The 19,397-nt window shown below is 46.5% G+C and overlaps 1 protein-coding gene across 7 annotated transcripts in view; it reads right to left on the bottom strand.

The window, feature by feature from the left end:
• Window positions 1-19,397, bottom strand: part of USP47 (ubiquitin specific peptidase 47) — a 123,679-nt gene that overhangs the window by 58,395 nt on the left and 45,887 nt on the right. For all 7 annotated transcript variants that reach the window (XM_077453569.1, XM_077453562.1, XM_077453566.1 and 4 more), the window contains 6 exons: window positions 18,087-18,290; window positions 13,465-13,578; window positions 4,570-4,726; window positions 4,354-4,450; window positions 2,479-2,624; window positions 2,315-2,394 (listed from right to left, as the gene is read on the bottom strand). In XM_077453569.1, coding sequence (XP_077309695.1) covers window positions 2,315-2,394; window positions 2,479-2,624; window positions 4,354-4,450; window positions 4,570-4,726; window positions 13,465-13,578; window positions 18,087-18,290 — 798 coding nt within the window. The remainder of the gene's footprint in view (window positions 1-2,314; window positions 2,395-2,478; window positions 2,625-4,353; window positions 4,451-4,569; window positions 4,727-13,464; window positions 13,579-18,086; window positions 18,291-19,397) is intronic.

The raw sequence follows: 19,397 nt of genomic DNA, 5'->3' as shown, positions 1-19,397 counted from the left end.
CATGCTAAACAGGTTACATCCTAAACCTGGGTGTAACATGTTCAAATACGCTATATTACCAAAAGTATTGGGACGCCTGCCTTTACACACACATGAAATTTAATGGCATCCCAGTCTTAGTCCGAAGGGTTCGATATTGAGTTGGCCCACCCTTTGCAGCTATAACAGCTTCAACTCTTCTGGGAAGGCCGTTCTGGAAGAATGTTTGACCATTCTTCCAGAAGAGCGTTTGTGAAGTCAGGCACTGATGTGGACAAGAAGGTCTGGCTCACAGTCTCCACTCGAATTCTTGTACTATCAGGTTGAGGCCAGTCAAGTTCCTCCACCCCAAACTAGCTCATCTATGTCTTTATGGACCTTGCTTTGTGGATTTGGTGGAGGAGGGATTATGGTGCCATCCCCAAACTGTTCCCACAAAGTTGGAGGCATGAAATTGTCCAAAAATGGTATGCTGAAGTCTTAAGGGTTCCCTTCACTGGAACTAGGGGGCCAAGCCCAACCCCTGAAAAACAACCCCACACCATATTCCCCCTCCACCAAATGATTTGGACCAGTGCACAAAGCAATGTCCATAAAGACACAGATGAGCGAGTTTGAGGTGGAGGAACTTGACTGACCTGCACAGAGTCCTGACCTCAATCTGATAGAATCCCTTCCGGATGTATTAGAGCGTAGATTGCGAGCCAGGCCTTCTCATCCAACATCAGTGCTTGACCTCGCAAATGCGCTTCTGGAAGAATGGTCAAACCTTCCCATAGACACACTCCTAAACCTTGTGGACGGCCTTCCCAGAAGAGTTGAAGCTGTTATAGCTGCAAAGGATGGGCCAACTCAATATTGAACCCTACGGACTAAGACACCATTAAAGTTCATGTGTGTGTAAAGGCAGGCGTCACAATACTTTTTGGCAATATAGTGTATGTGAACTTAGCCTTTAAGTGGAAATGCTTGTAAAGTGCCGCGGAGGAGATGTCATCTGACAGACCATCTTTGTCAGCAGCACGGCTGGATGTACGAAGAGAATTCTGTAAGGGTCCTTTCACACGGGGCGGATCAGTTCTGATCCGCCCCGTGGATATCCGTTTGCTCAGCGGGGATCACTCCGCCGATCCCCGCTGAGCAGGGAGATGACAGCTCCGTCTCTGCACACTGCGCAGGGACGGACCTGTCACAGCGCCGCTCTCCCCTATGGGAGATCGGATGACGACGGACCGCAGTGCCCGTCGTCACCCGATCCGATCCGCAGACGGATGGAAAAATAGCTTTTTCCTCCGTCACACTTTTTCGGATCGGAGCGGGTCGGATGTCAGCGGACATGTCACCGCTGACATCCGACGCTCCATAGAGCTCTATGGAGCACCCGTTCAGGTCCGCCTGAAAAACTGACAGGCGGGCCTGAACGGGACGTCAGTGTGAAAGGGGCCTAATGGATAAAAAAAAAAAAAAAACACACACAAAGTTTCTTAAAAAATCTGGCCCAATTAGTGCATAATAATAATTGTTTTGTGTAAAAATGATACCGTCTACAGACTATTGGATATATATTTAAAAATTGATCAATCCCGATGTACTGACAGCCGATCTCATGACACTGACAGGTGACTGTATGTTTAACTGCTTGCCAACCTCCCCATATATATGTAGATGTAATATGTACTGCGGGGTGGCGGCTCCTGCAGGCGAAATCACGTACCTGCACGTTTCCCCCACTTCCAGGTCCGCGGAGCGCCACTGGGAGTCCAGCTTCCGCTGCAATTGGACACAGCGGGAGCCAAATCAGCAGGTCCGCCCATCGTTCCCGACAGAGGCAGAACGGTGGTCTGCCTATATAAACAAGGCAGATTGCTGTTCTGTGACAAGGGAAGAAAGAGATCCTGTGTTTCTGCTAAGCAGGAACACGAATCCCTGTCTTCCCACAGTACAAGCACCTCCCCTACAGTTAGAAAGCACTCCCTAAGGACTCATAACCGCCCTTGATATTCACCCCTTTCTCAGCCAGTGTCACTAGTACAGTGACAGTGCTTTTTTTTTTAGCACTGAAAACTATTGGCGTCACCGTTCTCCAAAAAGCAATAAGCCCGAGCAGGCACAATGATGTCCATCTATGCAATTGTGATGCCCTGCCCCCGCAGTAAATGTACTGTGGTGGGTCGGCTAGTATTTAAGCAATCCCAGTTACGATATGAAGGCACTCTATGAAAGAGGAGGCTCAGGCCTCCTCAGGGGAGCTGTACAATGGACATACTGCACAACTAGAGCAATGTATATCTTCAGCAGTTAACATCCCTCCCCTCCCCCCTCCAGGGACACTTACCTGCTCCGTCTGCTTCCATTTCTGCTCCAGAGCATCAAACATGACCCTGCAGAGCTCCTGCACATCATGCTGCTGCCAGGCTGTCAAACACAACAATAGTTAGGGCTTAGAGCATGCTAAGCAGACATGATCCTCTAACAATGTATGCTTTATCAAAGTTTTACCTTCACTACTATCCCATCCGAAACTCCGCGTCACGTCTGTTGTTTCAATCGCCCTTTTTTTACTTGTCTGTAATAAGACGAAGAGCCTCTGCAGCTGGTAGGGGATGCTGGTTACTGGGTCCTCATCGGGGTCTTCAAACTCCCACCTGTCAGAACAACATGTGAATGCTAAACATCAAGCAGATTATAGATCAAAAAATCCACGTATGTGTTCATTAGTATAAAAAAAAAAAAAAAAAAAAATAGTAATTGAATTTTAGGCGAGGCATAAAACACCTTAAAGCGGAGCTCCACCCTAAAGTGGACCTTCCGCTCATTGGAATCCTCCCCCCCTCTGGCGCCACAATTGGCACCTTTCAGGGGGGAGGGGGGTGCAGGTACCTGTACAGTACAGGTATCTGCACCCACTTCCGGCGTAGATTCTGCAAAAGCTACGCCCCTTTCTGCGGAATCTACGCCCCTTTCCAAAAGTCCCCCGCTGCCTGCTGGGAAACACATGGATCCCAGAGACAGCGGGGACCATCCTTATTGCGCAGCGCGACTCGCGCATGCGCAGTAGGGAACCGGGAAATGAAGCCGAAAGCCACTTCCTGATTCCCATACCCAAGATGGCGGCGGCAGCACCCAAGAGACGATCGAGAGATCGGCTTCGGGTGCCAACATCGCGGGCGCGCTGGGCGGGTAAGTGTCATTATTTTAAAAGTCAGCAGCTGCACTATTTGTAGCTGCTGGCTTTAAAAAAAAAAAAAAACGGCGGAACTCCCGCTTTAAAGTGAAAGTAAATCCCAATAAAAAACAAAAAACAAAAAAAACAAACAAAAAAAAAAAACAAACAAACACACACACTAATAGAGGGGCTTTTATGACAGAGGAGACTGCGGGGGAGACTAAAACCGGTGCATCTGTGTATAGAAACCAATTAGCTTCCAGGTTTTATTGTGAAAGCTTCATGATTGGTTACCATGCACAGCCGCACCAGATTCTGTGTGTAGGAGGGGCGGAGACAAGACCAGCCACACTGCACAAGGAGAGAAAGCAGAGCTGTGGGAGGGGCAAGCAGGCCCCACCCACTATAGGAAGGGGTGGAGACAAGACCAGTCACCCGACACAAGGAGAGGGAGCAGAGCTGTGGGAGGCACCCAGCAGGCTCCACCCATTACAAGTGGCCTGCAGGAAACTACAGGAGGGGGTGGAGACAAGACCAGTCCCCCTGCACAAGGAGAGGGAGCAGAGCTGTGGGAGGCACCCAGCAGGCTCCACCCATTACAAGTGGCCTGCAGGAAACTACAGGAGGGGGTGGAGACAAGACCAGTCCCCCTGCACAAGGAGAGAGAGCAGCGCTGTGAGAGGGGCCCAGCAGCTCCACCCACTACAGGCGCAGGAAACTACAGGAGGAGGCGGAGACCAGACCAGACCCCCTGCACAAGGGGAGAGAGCAGCAGTGAGCGGTCTTTATTTAAGGAAGGAAAAGTCTCACACTGGATTACAGCACAGATCTGGAAGAAATACACAGATCTCACCGAGATTCAGGAAGAATATACAGTAGACGACTGATTGATTTACACAGTTTTTGCCTATCCCGGAGTTTAGCTTTAAATGAGTATTAATGAAACAGCAGATGCACTGAGCAAAATATGGAAAGATACTGAAATGATCACAAAACGAAAATAAGTTACTAAAGGGACTAGGAACCCACTGGATGCATTAAGGGTTACTCCGAAGAGAACAATAAAAACCTGGAAGTCGATTGGTTACTATGCAGAGGTGCACCAGATTCTGTGTGTACCAGTTTTAGTAAATATCCCTCATGGCTAATTTTTCTGGCTTTGACTATCACTATTAAAAATAAAAAAAAAGGGTTTTCACAATACTAACTTGTAGAGAGCGTTGCGGAACTCGGGGGTCATATACAGTGTCTGCAGCAGGCTGTTCAGGTAGCAGGTCATGGCTTGGTTTACTAACCCCACGTAACCTGGAAGGAGAGAGAGAGAGAGATAGAGATGAACCAATAGAAAAAATGACAGGACAAATATCGGCTCCTCGCTGTGGAGAAGGGCGCCATGGAAGGTCAGCGGAGGGGAGGACACGTACCAGTGTCGGATTTATGGAGCAGTGATGAATGGGAGTAGTTCTGACTGACGTAGTCGCTCGTGCAGCCCACAGAGCCGTCCCGGGGAAGAGGTCCAATGAACTTCTCCTGCGTGCTGTCATCGAGACCGCTGCTGTCCGCTGTGCCCCCCGATTCATCCTACATCAGATCAGAGAAACAACTAAGAAAGGCCCGGAGTCATCTCTTCAACCACCTACACCCCCTTCCTGCCCAGGTCAACATTCAGCGCCATCTCCCTTTGAATGGCAATTGCTCCGTCATGCAGAACCGAACCCTTATGACATTTTTTATTTATTTTTTTCACACAAAATAGAGCTTTCTTTTGGTGCCATTTAATCACCACTGGGTTTTATTTTTTGCTTAACCGCTTGCCAACCGCCTTGCGCCGATATACGTTGGCAGAAGGGCTCGTACAGGCAGAATCACGTACCTGTATGTTGTCCTTTAAGAGGCGGCCAGCGGGTGGGCGCCCGCGGCAAACTCAGTGAGTCAGGTCGCAGGTCCCGCGGACTCGATCACCACAGGGATACCCGCGATCGTCTCATGGGGAGGAAGAACGGGGAGATGCTAATGTAAACAAGCATCTCCCAGTTCTGCCTAGCGACACTGTCACTGATCTCTGTAATGGGAGCAGAGATCAGTGATGTGTCACACACAGCCACGGCCCCCCACAGTTAGAAACACACCCCAGGACACACTTAACCCCTCCCCTGCCACCTAGTGGTTAACCCCTTCATTGCCAGTGTCATTTACACAGGAATCAGTGCATTTGTATAGCACTGATTACTGTATAAATGACAATAGTCCCCAAAATGTGTTAAAAATGTCCAAAGTGTCTGCCATAAGGTCGCAGTCACTATAAAAAAAAATCACTGAGCGCCACCATTAAAAAAAAATATATAAAAATTAATACTGTAAAAAATGCCAAAAAAACTACCCCGTTTTGTAAACGCTATAAACTTTTGCGCAAACCAATCGCTTATTGCGATTTTGGTTTTACCAAAAATATGTAGAAAAAATATGTAGAAGAAAACGTATTGGCCTAAACTGAGTTTTTTTATATATATATATATATGGGGGATATTTATTATAGCAAAATGTAAAAAATAACGTTTTTTTTCAAAAATTGTCGCTTTTTTTTGTTTATAGTGCAAAAAATAAAAACCGCAGAGGTGATCAAATACCACCAAAAGAAAGCTCTATTTGTGGGGGGAAAAAAAACAAACAAAAAAAAAACACATCAATTTTGTTTGGGAGCCACGTCGCACAACCATGCAATTGTCAGTTAAAGTGACGCAGTGCCGAATCGCAAAAAGTGCTCTGATCAGAAAGGGGGTACATTTTTCCGGGGCTGAAGTGCTTAACAAAGAATTGAAAAAAAAAAACTTATTTATTTTTTTTTTTTCAAAAAATCTAAAAGTTAAAGATTTGGGGGTCTTTTTATTTATTTTATTTTTTTAAGTATAATTCAAATTATTTTTCCATTTATAACAAAACCTCTGCATAATAACAGAAGGAGGCATTAACCCATTTAAAAATGAAAAATAAATCAAAACCAACCTTGCAAAACAAATATAACAGACAGACCAGCAGCGACACATATTAAATTCATGGACAAAAAATAAAAATGAATACAATAATAAGCCACCCTAATAATTCATCAAATCATAACACTAAATCTAATAGGGTCCTATAGCCTTAACGTATACTTAATGTAATATTTACATCAACTATTAATCTATAATACATTATATTTATATCGCTGCTGAATATCTTCCTTTATTATTCCTTGGGTTATTTGTAGGATAAGAAAATAAACTTTCCTCCAGATCTCAATATTAGGGGGTCTGGTGACAAAATCTACTAAAAAGAAAAAACTGATAAACAAAACAAAGAAAAAAAAAAAAAAAAAAAAAAAAAAAAAGGTGAGCCAACTAGCTCAGACTCTGAAATTTGGGGTCTTTTTGACCCCAGATCTCTCCATAAAGAGGACTTGTCATTCTTCTATTACACGGAATGTTTACATTTCTTGCAATAGGATTTTTTTTTTTTAAGTAACAGTGGAATGCCCTGTACACACAGTCGGAAATTCCAACGGAATCGGTCTGATCGGATTATGTTGTCGGAAAATCCAATCGTGTGTGGGCTCTATCGGGCTTTTTCCCTGTCGGAAATTCAGACGGAAAAATTTTGAGAGCTGGATCTAAAATTTTCCGACGAAAAAATCCGATCAGACTTTTTCCGATCATTTGTAGAGAATTCCGAAGGACAAAGTGCCGCGCATGCTCAGAATAAATTACGAGACGAAAGTTATTGGCTACTGGTCTCTACGTAGTCCCGTCGTACACAACGAACGGCACCGCGTTCAGAATGATCAGGTTTTCCGACAACAAATTGACGTCCTTTTTTTCCCCACAAATAGAGCTTTCTTTTGGTGGTATTTGATCACCCCTGCGGTTTTTATTTTTTGCGCTATAAACAAAAACAGAGCGACAATTTTGAAAAAAACGCATTATTTTTTACTTTTTGTTATAATAAATATCCCCCAAAAATATGTAAGTTATCAGTTTAGGCCAATACGTATTCTTCTACATATTTTTGGTAAAAAAAAAAAAAAAAAAAACGCAATAAGCGATTATTGATTGGTTTGCGCAAAAGTTATAGCGTTTACAAATTAGGGATAGTTTTATAGCATTTTTATTAATATTTTTTTTTTTTTTTTTTTTTTACTAGCAATGGCGGCGATCAGCGATTTTTATTGTGACTGCGACATTGTCGGGGACCCATCGGACATTTTTGACACATTTTTGGGATCATTGTCATTTATACAGTAATCACTGCTATATAAATGCAGTGATTCCTGTGTAAATGACACTGGCAGTGAAGGGGTTAACCAGTGGGTGGCAGTGTAGGGGTTAAGTGTTCCTAGGGGTGTGTTACTAACTGTGGGGGGGTTGGGCTTTCATTTAGTGAACACTGATCTCTGCTCCAATCACATGGAGCAGAGATCAGCGTCACTAGTTGCTAGGCAGAATGGAGAGATGCTGTTTACACGGCATTTCCTCCATTCAGCCGTCCCGTGAGACGATCGCGGGGATGCCCGCGGCGATCAAGTCCGCGGGTCCCACGACCGGACTCACGGGGGTCCCGACCAGCGCGGGAGCGCGCCGCCGGCGGCGCGCTCCCGATGGCAGGGTGGCATTGAATATTGGACGTACATGTACGCCAATATGCCTGCCCGTGCCATTCTGTCGACGTACATCGTCGTGCACTGGTCGGGAAGTGGTTAAAAGATAAGTATGGGGTTGGTTTTTTTTTCCAGATTAATACTTACCTAGGTCGGTGATGGTGAACCTTGGTACCCCAGATGTTTTGGAACTACATTTCCTATGATGCTCATGCATTCTGCTGTCTAGTTGAGCATCATGGGAAATGTAGTTCCAAAACATCTGGGGTGTCAAGGTTTGCCATCACTGACCTAGGTGGATCGGTCCACCAGAGCCTCTACACCATGGGTCTTCAAACTATGGCCCTCCAGTTGTTCAGGAACTACAATTCCCATCATGCCTAGTCATGTCTGTGAATGTCAGAGTTTTACAATGCCTCATGGGATGTGTAGTTTTGCAACAGCTGGAGGGCCGTAGTTTGAGGATCCCTGCTCTACACTGTGAACCAAGCGATCAAACAGTCGATTGCTCGGGTCTCACAGCAACCCGAGCAGGGAGCTGGTGACTGTCAGTCACCAGCACTCTGCTCTTCTCCCTCCTTGCTCATTGGAGCGCTGAACTGTGGAGGGATGGGGGCAGCCGGCTCAGGCTCTCAGCGGCATGCTGAGAGGCTGAGCCGGGTGTCAGTCCAAGCATCTGGGCAGATCCCGAATCCATGATCGTGAGGACGCAGACCCTTGACCGACTTGTGATGTCCTTGAGCCCCCCTCTTTGCTGAAAACAGGTCATAGAAGTGCAAAATGAATTGCACTTCTGTGATCAATAGAAGTACAGCCAATTGGGCTTTGGTTGTACTTCTCCTTTAAATGTTTCTCATTAAAGCGGAGGTCCACCCTAAAGTGGACCTTCCGCTCATCGGAACCCCCCCCCCCTCCGGCGCCACAATTGGCACCTTTCAGGGGGGAGGGGGGTGCAGGTACCTGTACAGTAGATTACGCCCCTTTCCGCAAGTGCCTGCCCCTTTCCGCAAGTGCCCCGCTGCCTGCTGGGAAACACACAGATTCCAGAGGCAGCGGGGACCGTCCTTATTGCGCAGCGCGATTCGCGCATGCGCAGTAGGGAACCGGGAAATGAAGCCGAAAGGCTCCATTTCCTGATTCCCATACCCAAGATGGCGGCGGCAGCACCCAAGAGACGATCGAGAGATCGGCTTTGGGTGCCGACATCGCGGGCGCGCTGGACAGGTAAGTGTCACTATTTTAAAAGTCAGCAGCTGCAGTATTTGTAGCTGCTGGCTTTAAAAAAAAAAAAAAAAAAAAACGCGGAGTCCCGGCGGACTCCCGCTTTAATACCAGCCATGTAAGAACCTGAGTTGTACCCAGTTTCAGCCTTTTGCAATCTACTAAAAAGCAGGGACTAAACTCAGGGAGATAGAAGCAGCACACAGAGCCAATCAGTTGTGCAGCAGTGCTTATCCACCAACAAGGATAATGCTGATAGGTGGCAGAGCTGAGTGACCGGGAGATGCCCAGTATGCATGGGGCAAACTGGGAAAGGTACCGTTCTACCAGGTGGGGTTGGCTGCCCACTGAGGAGATAAATAAATGGCAGACAAGGATTTAGCCACTTCACGTTTCAATGCGGCCATTTCAGCCACAGAAACATCTGACCAATCACGATTGGCGTTTGATCAGGTGCTTCTGAAGGACAGGGCATCAGGGGCCTAATAGCCCCCCCCAATGTCTGCATAAAAAGTACCTTCTGAATTCCGGTTTCTATGACGTAGGTGTCATGGGGCCCCACTTACGAATGTTATCGTTTGGTTTCCATTGCACCTGATACTGGTGGAGGAAGAGGAAGAGGAAGAGGAAGAGGAAGAGGAAGAGGAAGAGGAAGAGGAAGAGGAAGAGGAAGAGGAAGAGGAAGAAGAAGAAGAAGAAGAAGAAGAAGAAGAAGAAGAAGAAGAAGAAGAAGAAGAAGAAGAAGAAGAAGAAGAAGAAACATTTTTAGTTTAGGGCAAAAAACTGCAAATAAGGCTGCACTGATGGGCCCCCCCGACAAGCCCTTACGACGCTGGGCCCCCCCCCGACAAGCCCTTACGACGCTGCGCCGGTGGGCCCCCCCGACAAGCCCTTACGACGCTGCGCCGGTGGGCCCCCCGACAAGCCCTTACGACGCTGCGCCGGTGGGCCCCCCCGACAAGCCCTTACGACGCTGCGCCGATGGGCCCCGACAAGCCCTTACGGCGCTGCGCCGATGGGCCCCGACAAGCACTTACGGCGCTGCGCCGATGGGCCCTGATTGGCAGTGTAAATGTCCCATCACACTTGCCGGTTACTGGCTCTCCTCGCGCTTAGGGAAACGACTGTGGATAACCAGCAAATCTGTTTACAATGTGATCCACTGTAATTGTACACAGATGATCACATGGTAAAGGGCTGCTGTGACTGCCCCTCTATCTACCGTGCTCTGTGATCAGCCGTGTGCAAAAGAACACGGGGGGGGGGGGGGGGGTTTGGGGGTTGTTTCCAGAACAACAGAGCTACACTGTAGCAGTCTTTCGGCTTTAGAACGGTTATGAAGTGGTTAAGCAGCCCATAGATTGAGCAGTTTGCATAATTTCCCCATCAACACTGATTGGAACCCATCCTGCAGCACTATCGTGTTCTGCTGGTGGGGGAGCTTTCCCTGCCAGCAGAACACAATGATCACAGCTGATGGCTATAGCCGCTGGCAGTGATCACATGAAAAAAATAAATCCGACAGGCTGGTTGTACTGAAGTCGATCAATGGAACGACTTCAGTGCAACCAGCCTGCCCATAGATGGATCAAATTTGGGGCAGTCCCTGCTGAACCAACCGAAAATTCAATCTATGGCCGGCTTTACACTCATCTCTTTAGCATCTTTCACTGGCTTAGGAAAAACTCGCTCTCCTCTCTGCCTCCACGTGCCGGGGCCAGGATGGGTGCAGGGAGCAGTAGCGGAGAAGAGAGAGACAAAATGTTTAAAGCACAACTTCCGCTGAAAGGTAATTTTATTTTTTATTTTTTTGCACAAGGTTGGAAAATGGTTAAACCCTTTGCCATGTTTTTGCAGTTGTGAAATCACCGGAGGAATTTCCCTTAATTTCCGGTCAAAATAACAACACGGGACTTCAAGGGAAATCTTTGCAGACAGCTACAAAAACCCTTTAACCCCTTCACGCTCAGCGTACACAAATATGCGCTGGGCTTTTTCCCGTGGGGGAGCTCACTGCACAGCGACTGGGGATTCATCGTGTCAAGGCCCTGTACTAACAATCTGGACATGGAGCTCCACATTCCTGGTCACCTGATCGCGGTGATAGTCATTGTGAAGCCCACCCCTGTGTGTTCTCTCTGTGAATGGAGGAAAGAGATAAACTGTATCTCTCGTTGCAGAGGAAAAAAAGAAAAAAAAAAAATCGTAAAAACATTAAAATGAATAAATAATAATAATAATTATTATTATTATTATTATTATTATTATTATTAATAATAATACGACATTAAAAAAAAAAAAAGCACAAGAAATGACCTAGATCAAGGCTTGCTCTAGGTCAGGGTCAAATGGGCATTTTTTATTTTGGGACAGGATTTTTTTATTTTATTTAATTGGTGTTAGTATGTTTTAGGTTGGTTAAAAAAAAATAAGGCAGCAAAAATGTGCATTCTTGTTTTTAAAACCACTTCAGCCCCGGAAGGTTTTACCCCCTTCCGGACCAGAGCACTTTTCACTGCATCACTTTAACTGGTAACTGCGCGGTCATGCAATGTTATCATAAAAAAAGCTCACAAGTCTACAAACTATGGGAAAGTTTTATGGCTTTTGTATTTTTTTTTTACAGCAGTTTGTAATGGCGGTGATGTGCAATTTTTTGTGGTATTGTGACAATGCGATTGACAGATCGGACCTTTTTGGACACATTTTTGGGATTGACATTTATACAGCGATCAGTGCTATAAAAATGCACTGATTACTGTGTAAATGATACTGGTAGGGAAGGGGTTAACACTAGAGGGCGATCAAGGGGTTAAATGTGTGTTCCCTCAGTGTGTTGCAACTGTGCAGGGATAGGACTGAGTAGGAGGAGCAGACATATCGCTGTTCCTACTTACTAGGAACAAACGACATGTCTTCTCTCCTCTGACAGCACAGGGATTTGTGCGTTTACACATACATACATACCCGTGCTGGCGCTTGTGCATGCGACAGCACTTGGCCAGAGGCGATCATGACCGGCTACCATGTGCAACGGGCCCCCTCAATTTATTTATTTTTTGGCTGCTCTTAAAAAGGAACCCCATACCCATATGGGGTTTCGCGCAGGGGAGCCATTCTGCCCCCGTAAATACACACGAGTCGGTCGGGAACAGCTTAAGAAGCCAGATGATGGAAGAGAGCAAAGTGACGCAGACATCATCTCATCAGCTTGCTTCATCTCCTTTCAGTGTCCAGAGGCTGGGGGAGGGGTGGCCGAGCCAAGCTGTGTGCGTCTATGGATGCACACAGGCTAGCACAGAAGAAGTGCACCTGCACGCGTGTCCTCATATCACACGTTTGTGTAAATGATGAGGTTACACTGAGTAAATAGATACCAAACAGGTCACGCTTTAAAATTGCGCACAAACTTTGGTACTTAAAAATCTCCATAGGTGACTTTTTTTAATTCTTTACAGGTTACCAGTTTAGAGTTACAGAGGATGTCTAGTGCTAGAATTATTGGTCTCGCTCTAACGCACAGGGCGATACCTCACATGTGTGATTTGAACACGGTTTACATATGTGGGCACGACTTACCTATAAGTTCGCTTCTGTGCGTGAGCACGGGGTGGGCTTTAAAAAATGTTTTTATTATTTGTTCATTTTACTTTCTCTTTAAAAAAAAAATTTTTTGATCACGTTTATTCCTATTACAAGGAATGTAAACATCCCTTGTAATAGGAATAGTGCGTGACAGGTCCTCTTTATGGAGAGATGTGGGGTCTCTATGTGGGGTCTCTGCAAGACCCCACATCTCTCCTCCAGGCTGGAAAGACTGAGATAAAGCACAAGAACAAAAAAATAAATAAAAATAAAATAAAAAATAAAAAAACACACACACACAAAACACTGCCTTGGCCCTTTCAGTTGCTTCCCGACATTGTTTACTTCCCCTGGCCCGGACGTCATAACGTCGCACCCGGGCTTCTGAGGGTCATAGAGATGACTGGGTACCATCTGGGGAAATCTCTATGGTAAACGTTCGGGAGCAATGGATTCATTCTCCGGCTCGCCGATCGCACGGGTGAGACGGGAGAAGCACTGAAGGGCGGCTAAGAATGATCAAGCGGCTGAACTGCCCCTATGATTGTTCTTACAGTGTAAGGAAAAAAAAGATATCTGAATGATGCCCGCAGCTGCACCCCTCATTCAGATATCCCCACTCAAAATTCATACGACGTCTTTGGGCTGGAAGCGGTTATAGGTATGCCAGGGAGTTGGCTTTAAGTTTTCTATGACAGCTGGAATCAGATTGCCTCTTATGAAGAGAAGACACCCTCTCTGTAGGTATGATGAATTGGATTCAGGAGGCCAGTGTGGTCAGTCTGGTGAGGAAGAAGATCCGTTACATGAAACCTCTGATGTGCAGACCTGGGGTACGATTTATAGATCTTTATTGGGATGTGACATACAGGTGGGATCTTACCGATGTCAGCTGCGGCTGCTCCCCATTCTTATCTGATATATGGAGGAAATTCTTCTTCCCCGCCTCAAAACCAGCATCCAGGAGAGACTGATCCGGGCTGGGATCCAGCTCAGTCTGAAAAAGAAGATAGCAACTGGACTTGAGAAAAAACGATAAAACGACTTCCCGCCATCTGTCTCAATCTTTTGGAGGCAAACTCTTGCCAGCGACAATATTCTATGAACCAAAGTACATCATACAATAAAAATGTAATAAAACCCTAATAATGTTAGAAGACACAGCCGCCGACCTCAGCACTTACCATGTGTGCTGCCTATCCTTTGGAAGGCTTGCTTTTGCCTTGCCAACTCCGCCCGTCCCCAGTTGCTGCCCCAGCATACCTGTTTTAGGGTACATTGCCTTGCAGAGTCCTATGCTGCCCCTGCTGTAAGCACCCTTCCATGTGCATTCATGAACTATGGCCTGAAATGCAGGCGCGGCTTGTACCACACGTGCCTGGGCAGCCCAAGATACCAGAAACAAGAACGTCGATGACGGGGCATGCAAGTGCAAGGGGGCGAGTACTGATGGGACATGTAGTCCTAAAGATCGGGTGGCTCCCAGAGTATGCGTTCCCAGACAGGAGGTTTGGGGTAGTGGCACAAAGGAAGCCAGTGGGCTGCAGTAGTAAAAAGATGAAAATCTGTTTTAGGACACCATTGGAAATAACTTTCCAGGGATAAATGGGTCAAAAGGGAACTAATTTCTAAAGCCCCATACACACTTTCAGATTTTCTGCAGATTTTTTCCCTTCAGATTTACCAAAACCATATGAGGTCAAACCTTAGGAGTTTCATTTGTATGCAATCAGGCGGGCCCTTCACTACATGGTTTTGGCAAGTCTGAAGGAAAAAGAAATCAGTAGAAAATCTGATAGTGTGTATGGGGCTTTAGAAATAAGTTCCCTTTTGACCCATTTATCACTGGAAAGTTATTTGTGTGTATGGGGCTTAATAAAAAGTGGAGGCTTTGGTACTAGATTTTTTTATATTACTACTATTTTTCTTTAAAGTGGAGGGCCACCCTGAAAAAAAAAAAAAAAACATTAAAAATTAGAAAAAAAAATCTGAAAAAAAAAAAAAATTAAAAAAATTTTTTTTTTTTAACTTACCAGAAATACCTGTTGCTAGGCACATCATCCTAATCTGCCTCTTCCGCCTCTTCTGGTCTTCTCTCCTCTGTGCGGAGTCTTCTGGGTAATGGGTCGCGCTGTGTTCTGGGAACTGTGTGTCCCAGAACACAGCGCGCCCCATTCACAAAGCGCTGCGCGACTCGCACATGCGCAGTAGGAAATGGGCAGTGAAGCCGTAAGGCTCCACTGCCTGTTTCCCTTAGCCAAAATGGCGGCGCTGGGACCCGAGACCAAGGGACGGGTCAGCCTCGGGCGGCTGACATCGCGGGCGCCCTGGACAGGTAAGTGTGCTTATTAAAAGTCAGCAGCTACAGTGTTTGCAGCTGCTGACTTAAATTTTTTTTTTTTTAAACCGGCCCTCCGCTTTAAGACCAACTCCACATTTAACTTTTTGCGGCGCTCCCACCCACCGTTAAGTGACAGAGGAGTGGGACGGCTCTTGTTCTGGGTGGCCGTCATGCAGCACGGCGATCATAGCCCAACCTGGACTTCGCAGCAGATCGCAATAGCATTCTGATCAGAACGCATCGCCGAGAGCCACGAGTGAACGCGGCTCTCCCGCACTGCATTGCAGTGTGACCGGGCCCTAAATGTGTCACAGCTTACCGGGGTGATGAGGTCATTGCCTGAGCACTGTCACACTGCATAAGTCCAACACGAGCAACAGTCAAGGTGCAAAAAAGTGGGTGATGTCATTGCCAGTGGACCGTCCTGGGTGCAAGAGTCCACGCTGAGTAAGGGCTTGTTCACACAAGCTTTGCACCTTGAAGAGTGATCTGTGAACAGATCGTTCAGAGACCATTGTGGACAGGCAGAGAGGAGACGTCGTATCGTCTCCCCATTGCCTGTTTTAAAAGGGATGTCTAAAAAAGTTTTTTTTTTTTTTGTTTTTTTAAACAAACATGTCATACTTGCATCCTCTATGCAGATGGTTTTGCACAGAGTGGTCCCGATCCTCCTCTTCTGGGCTCATGGCTCCTCTTCTCGAGTGCCCCGTTGTAGAGCCGCTCCCCCTCGGGGCACTTGTGCGGGCACTCTGTGTCCTGCTGCTGCAACTATTGAGACAGACAGCAGGACTCACGCCCCCCCCCATTCATTGGATTTGATTAACAGTATCAGGAGCCAATGGCTGCGCTGCCATCAATCCATCCAATCTGGACCCGAGGCAGCAGCTGGAGCTGGTGTGCTCGTCCCCGTCGCTGGAAAGACCGGGTTCAGATAAGTAAAAGAGGGGCTCTGGAGGGGCAGCTGCATCACAGAATGTTTTTTTCACCTTAATAAATAGAATGCATTAAGATGAAAAACCTTTGAAGGTTTACAACCCCTTTAACCCCTTGATTGCTTCGGTTTCAGGGCGCTTGCAGAGCAGCCAAATTCAGTTTGTGATCTGCAGGCGCTACACCCACTGAAAACACCACGAGTGTAATGCCTGTCGCAAAGCATCATGGAATGTGTACACCCCCCACCTGCTGCCTCTACTGCTAAAGAGGATGCGGCTGTGGGGCAGAAAGAATGCAGCTCAGTGCCAGAGTTTTACCGCTCGTCCCCCTGCTAGTGTGAGAAAGCCCCAAGTGCCGGTTCACACTACAGCGACTTGGGATCCGACTTTGTAAGTCTTCAAGTCGCTGGACATAAGAAATGCCATAGAAGTAAATGAGAGCCGTCTTAACCACTTCAGACCGGACCATTTTGCTAGCTTAAGACCAGACCACTTTTTGCGATCCGGCACTGTGTCGTTTAATAGACAATTGCACGGTCGTGCAAAGTGGCTTTTTTTCCCTCAGTTTAGACCGATACGTATTCTTCTACATATTTTTGGTAAAATATTACCAAATATTGATTGGTTTGTGCAAAAGTTATAGCGTTTACAAAATAGGGGATAGTTTTATGGCATTTTTATTAATATTTTTTTTTTTTTTACTAGTAATGGCTGCAATCAGCGATTTTTATTGTGACTGCGACATTATGGCGGACACAATTGGACATTTTTGACACATTTTGGGAACCATTGTCATTTATACAGAAATCAGTGCTATACAAATGCACCGATTCCTGTGTAAATGACACTGGCAGTGAAGGGGTTAACCAGGAAGTGGCAGTGTAGGGGTTACGAGTGTCCTAGGGGCGCGTTACTAGCTGTGGGGGGCGTGGCTGTGTTTTACACATCACTGATCTCTGCTCCAATTACAGGGAGCAGAGATCAGAGTCACTGTTGCTAGGCAGAACGGGGAGATGCTTGTTTACTTTAGCATCTCCCCATTATTCCTCCCCGTGAGACGATCGCGGGTATCCCCGTGGCGATAAGAGTCCGCAGGACCCGCGATCGGACTCACGGAGGTCCCAGGCAGTGCGCACGTGATGGCATGGAGGCACATTTTAAAGGGACGTACCTGTACGCCCATGTGCCTATCCGTGTCATTCTGCCGACGTACATCGTCGTGTGCCGGTCGGGAAGCGTTTAATGTACACTACTGAAGTCGCTCCGACTTCAGAAAAGGTTCCTGTACTACTTCAAAGAGACTTCTAGGCAACTCGTACCCATAAATTTCAATGGAAGTCGCCTCCAAGTCAGATCTCCAAGTCGGATCTCCATCTATACAGAAGCGACTTTACAGGAGAAAGGTAACAATTTACCCAAGTACTTCCCACGTTTACCCAGGCAACCCCCTCCCTCCCACAGAGAAGATTACTCTGTGATTGGCCACAGCCAAAGTCGTCTGTCCTGGAGGCAACTTTAAGTTGCGTTGTAAGTTACACAAAGTCGCGCTGAAGTTGCCTCCAAATCGCCTTGCAAATTCGCACTTTAAGTCGGGTTACCCCCTGTGTGAACCGGCACTAAGTGTAGCGCCGTCATAACCTACCCGGGAGAACGTTTCTTGGGTCACATAGTTGGGGGGAAGGAGGTCACAAGCTCTCTGGACCTGGAAGCCTCATTAAAGCAACGGAGCCTGAAGGTGGTCAATGAGCACGGGAGAGCGAGCGAACCTGGATTGATTAGGTCATTATATGCCCAGTTTGAACTGATCAAGTATGTGGCCAGGTAAATCATTTTTATCCTAAACACCAAAATCTAATGTGAGGTTAGAGATAAAAATAATTGCAAAGTAAAGATCCGTTGTGTCCTGCTAGGTCCCCTGTGGGCTATTAAAGTTGGTTGTAATTGGGAATCACTGGACACAATGAATAGCAGTGTCTATGCAAAATACACCAGCTGTCCACACATTCATAGACTGGTTAATGCACTGGTGTCCAATGCACTGGTGTCCAATGCACTGGTGTCCAATGCACTGGTGTCCAATGCACTGGTGTCCAATGCACTGGTGTCCAATGCACTGGTGTCAGCATTTTAGGCCTAACTAACCCTAAACTCAGGCACCAATACCAAGAGGCCAAAAACCACAAGCCCTGCTTTGGCATCAAGTTTAATACCAGATGAGGTCTGATCACCCACCATGTCTTCCGTGCTGCCTACATTCCCCCTCTTCAGGCTGAAGGTCCCGCTCACGTAGCCCACTTTGCCAGCCACATCCTTGAAGAGTTGGTGCACGGTGGTGGAGGCCGGGAGGTTCAGAGTGATGCGTTCATTGATGGTCTTGCAGTTGGTGGTGTCTTGGACTATGCACAGCACTCGCGGCTCATCAGCAGCATTCTCTATCTGGAAGAGATGGTAAAAGGAATAGGTCAGAGGGCTACATCTACCACACGGGGGGGTACAACAGCGCCATGCAATGGTTGCTCTGTGCACCCACAGGCTGCCAGCAGAGAAACTATTTCAAGTGTAAGTGAAGACCATATATTTTGTTTTGTGCAGAATAGAGGAGGCTAGACCCCCCGCCAGGTTGATGACCCTTTTGGCAGATTTCCTTGCACTTCCTGTTTTGGCGACAAACGCCGATTCCAGGACAGGAAGTGAAAGAAAAAAAAAAAGAATACAAATGAGAATTTAGCAATGAAAAGCTGGTAGAGGGTCAAAGCTTTTTTTTTTTTTTTTTTTTAGAATTTAGTAAAAAAGCTAAAGTTTAAAGCGGAACTTCGGTCATTTTTTTCATCTTTCCATCTATTAAAAGAACAACAAGAGGAGAAGATTTAACTTTGGATAGTAAAATATTTTTTATCTGCCAGTAAATCCCTTATACAGCCCACTTCCCGTTTGTCTGGTCATTAGTCTAGGCTTGCGACCATGCACAGCTCTCTCTCTCACTCTTGTGAGTGTTTGCCACTAAGGGAGGGGAGGGGAGTCATAAGAGGGCCAATGAGAGCTGGAGATGGGCCTCTGTGTGTCTGTGTAAATCCAGGAATTGAACAGGCAACAGCTTCAGCTGCCCACAGTTAAAATGGCTGCAGCCAGACTCAGTGGAGGGAGATTTCTGCAGCATATTTGGCAAGTACAAAATCACAGTATATAGAAAATATGCAACGTGGTTGGAGGGAAGCTTCAGAATGGCAAAGATGTTTTTAATACAAAATTATGTGAGCAGACTGCAGTTCCTCTTTGAGCGGCTTACATTTTGCCTTTCCTAATCATCCCACCTGCCCTTACCCCAATCAACATGCTTTTTTAGTCGTTTTAGTAAAACAAACATACATTCATAATATCTATTATTTTGTATTGATGTTATCACTGGGTCTCTGTGCTGCTCTGCAATGCAGACAAGGTCAGGGGTCAGCATGGTGCTGTACATACAGTGAGGGGAAAAAAGTATTTGATCGGCTGCTGATTTTGTATGTTTGCCCAACTGACAAAGAAAAGATCCGTCTACAA

This window comes from Lithobates pipiens, unplaced genomic scaffold (genome assembly GCF_037356315.1).
Source record: "Lithobates pipiens isolate NorthernLeopardFrog02 unplaced genomic scaffold, aLitPip1_a1.2 Scaffold_24, whole genome shotgun sequence".
NCBI classification, from domain to species: domain Eukaryota; kingdom Metazoa; phylum Chordata; class Amphibia; order Anura; family Ranidae; genus Lithobates; species Lithobates pipiens.
This window is presented reverse-complemented; position numbering and strand designations above follow the sequence as displayed.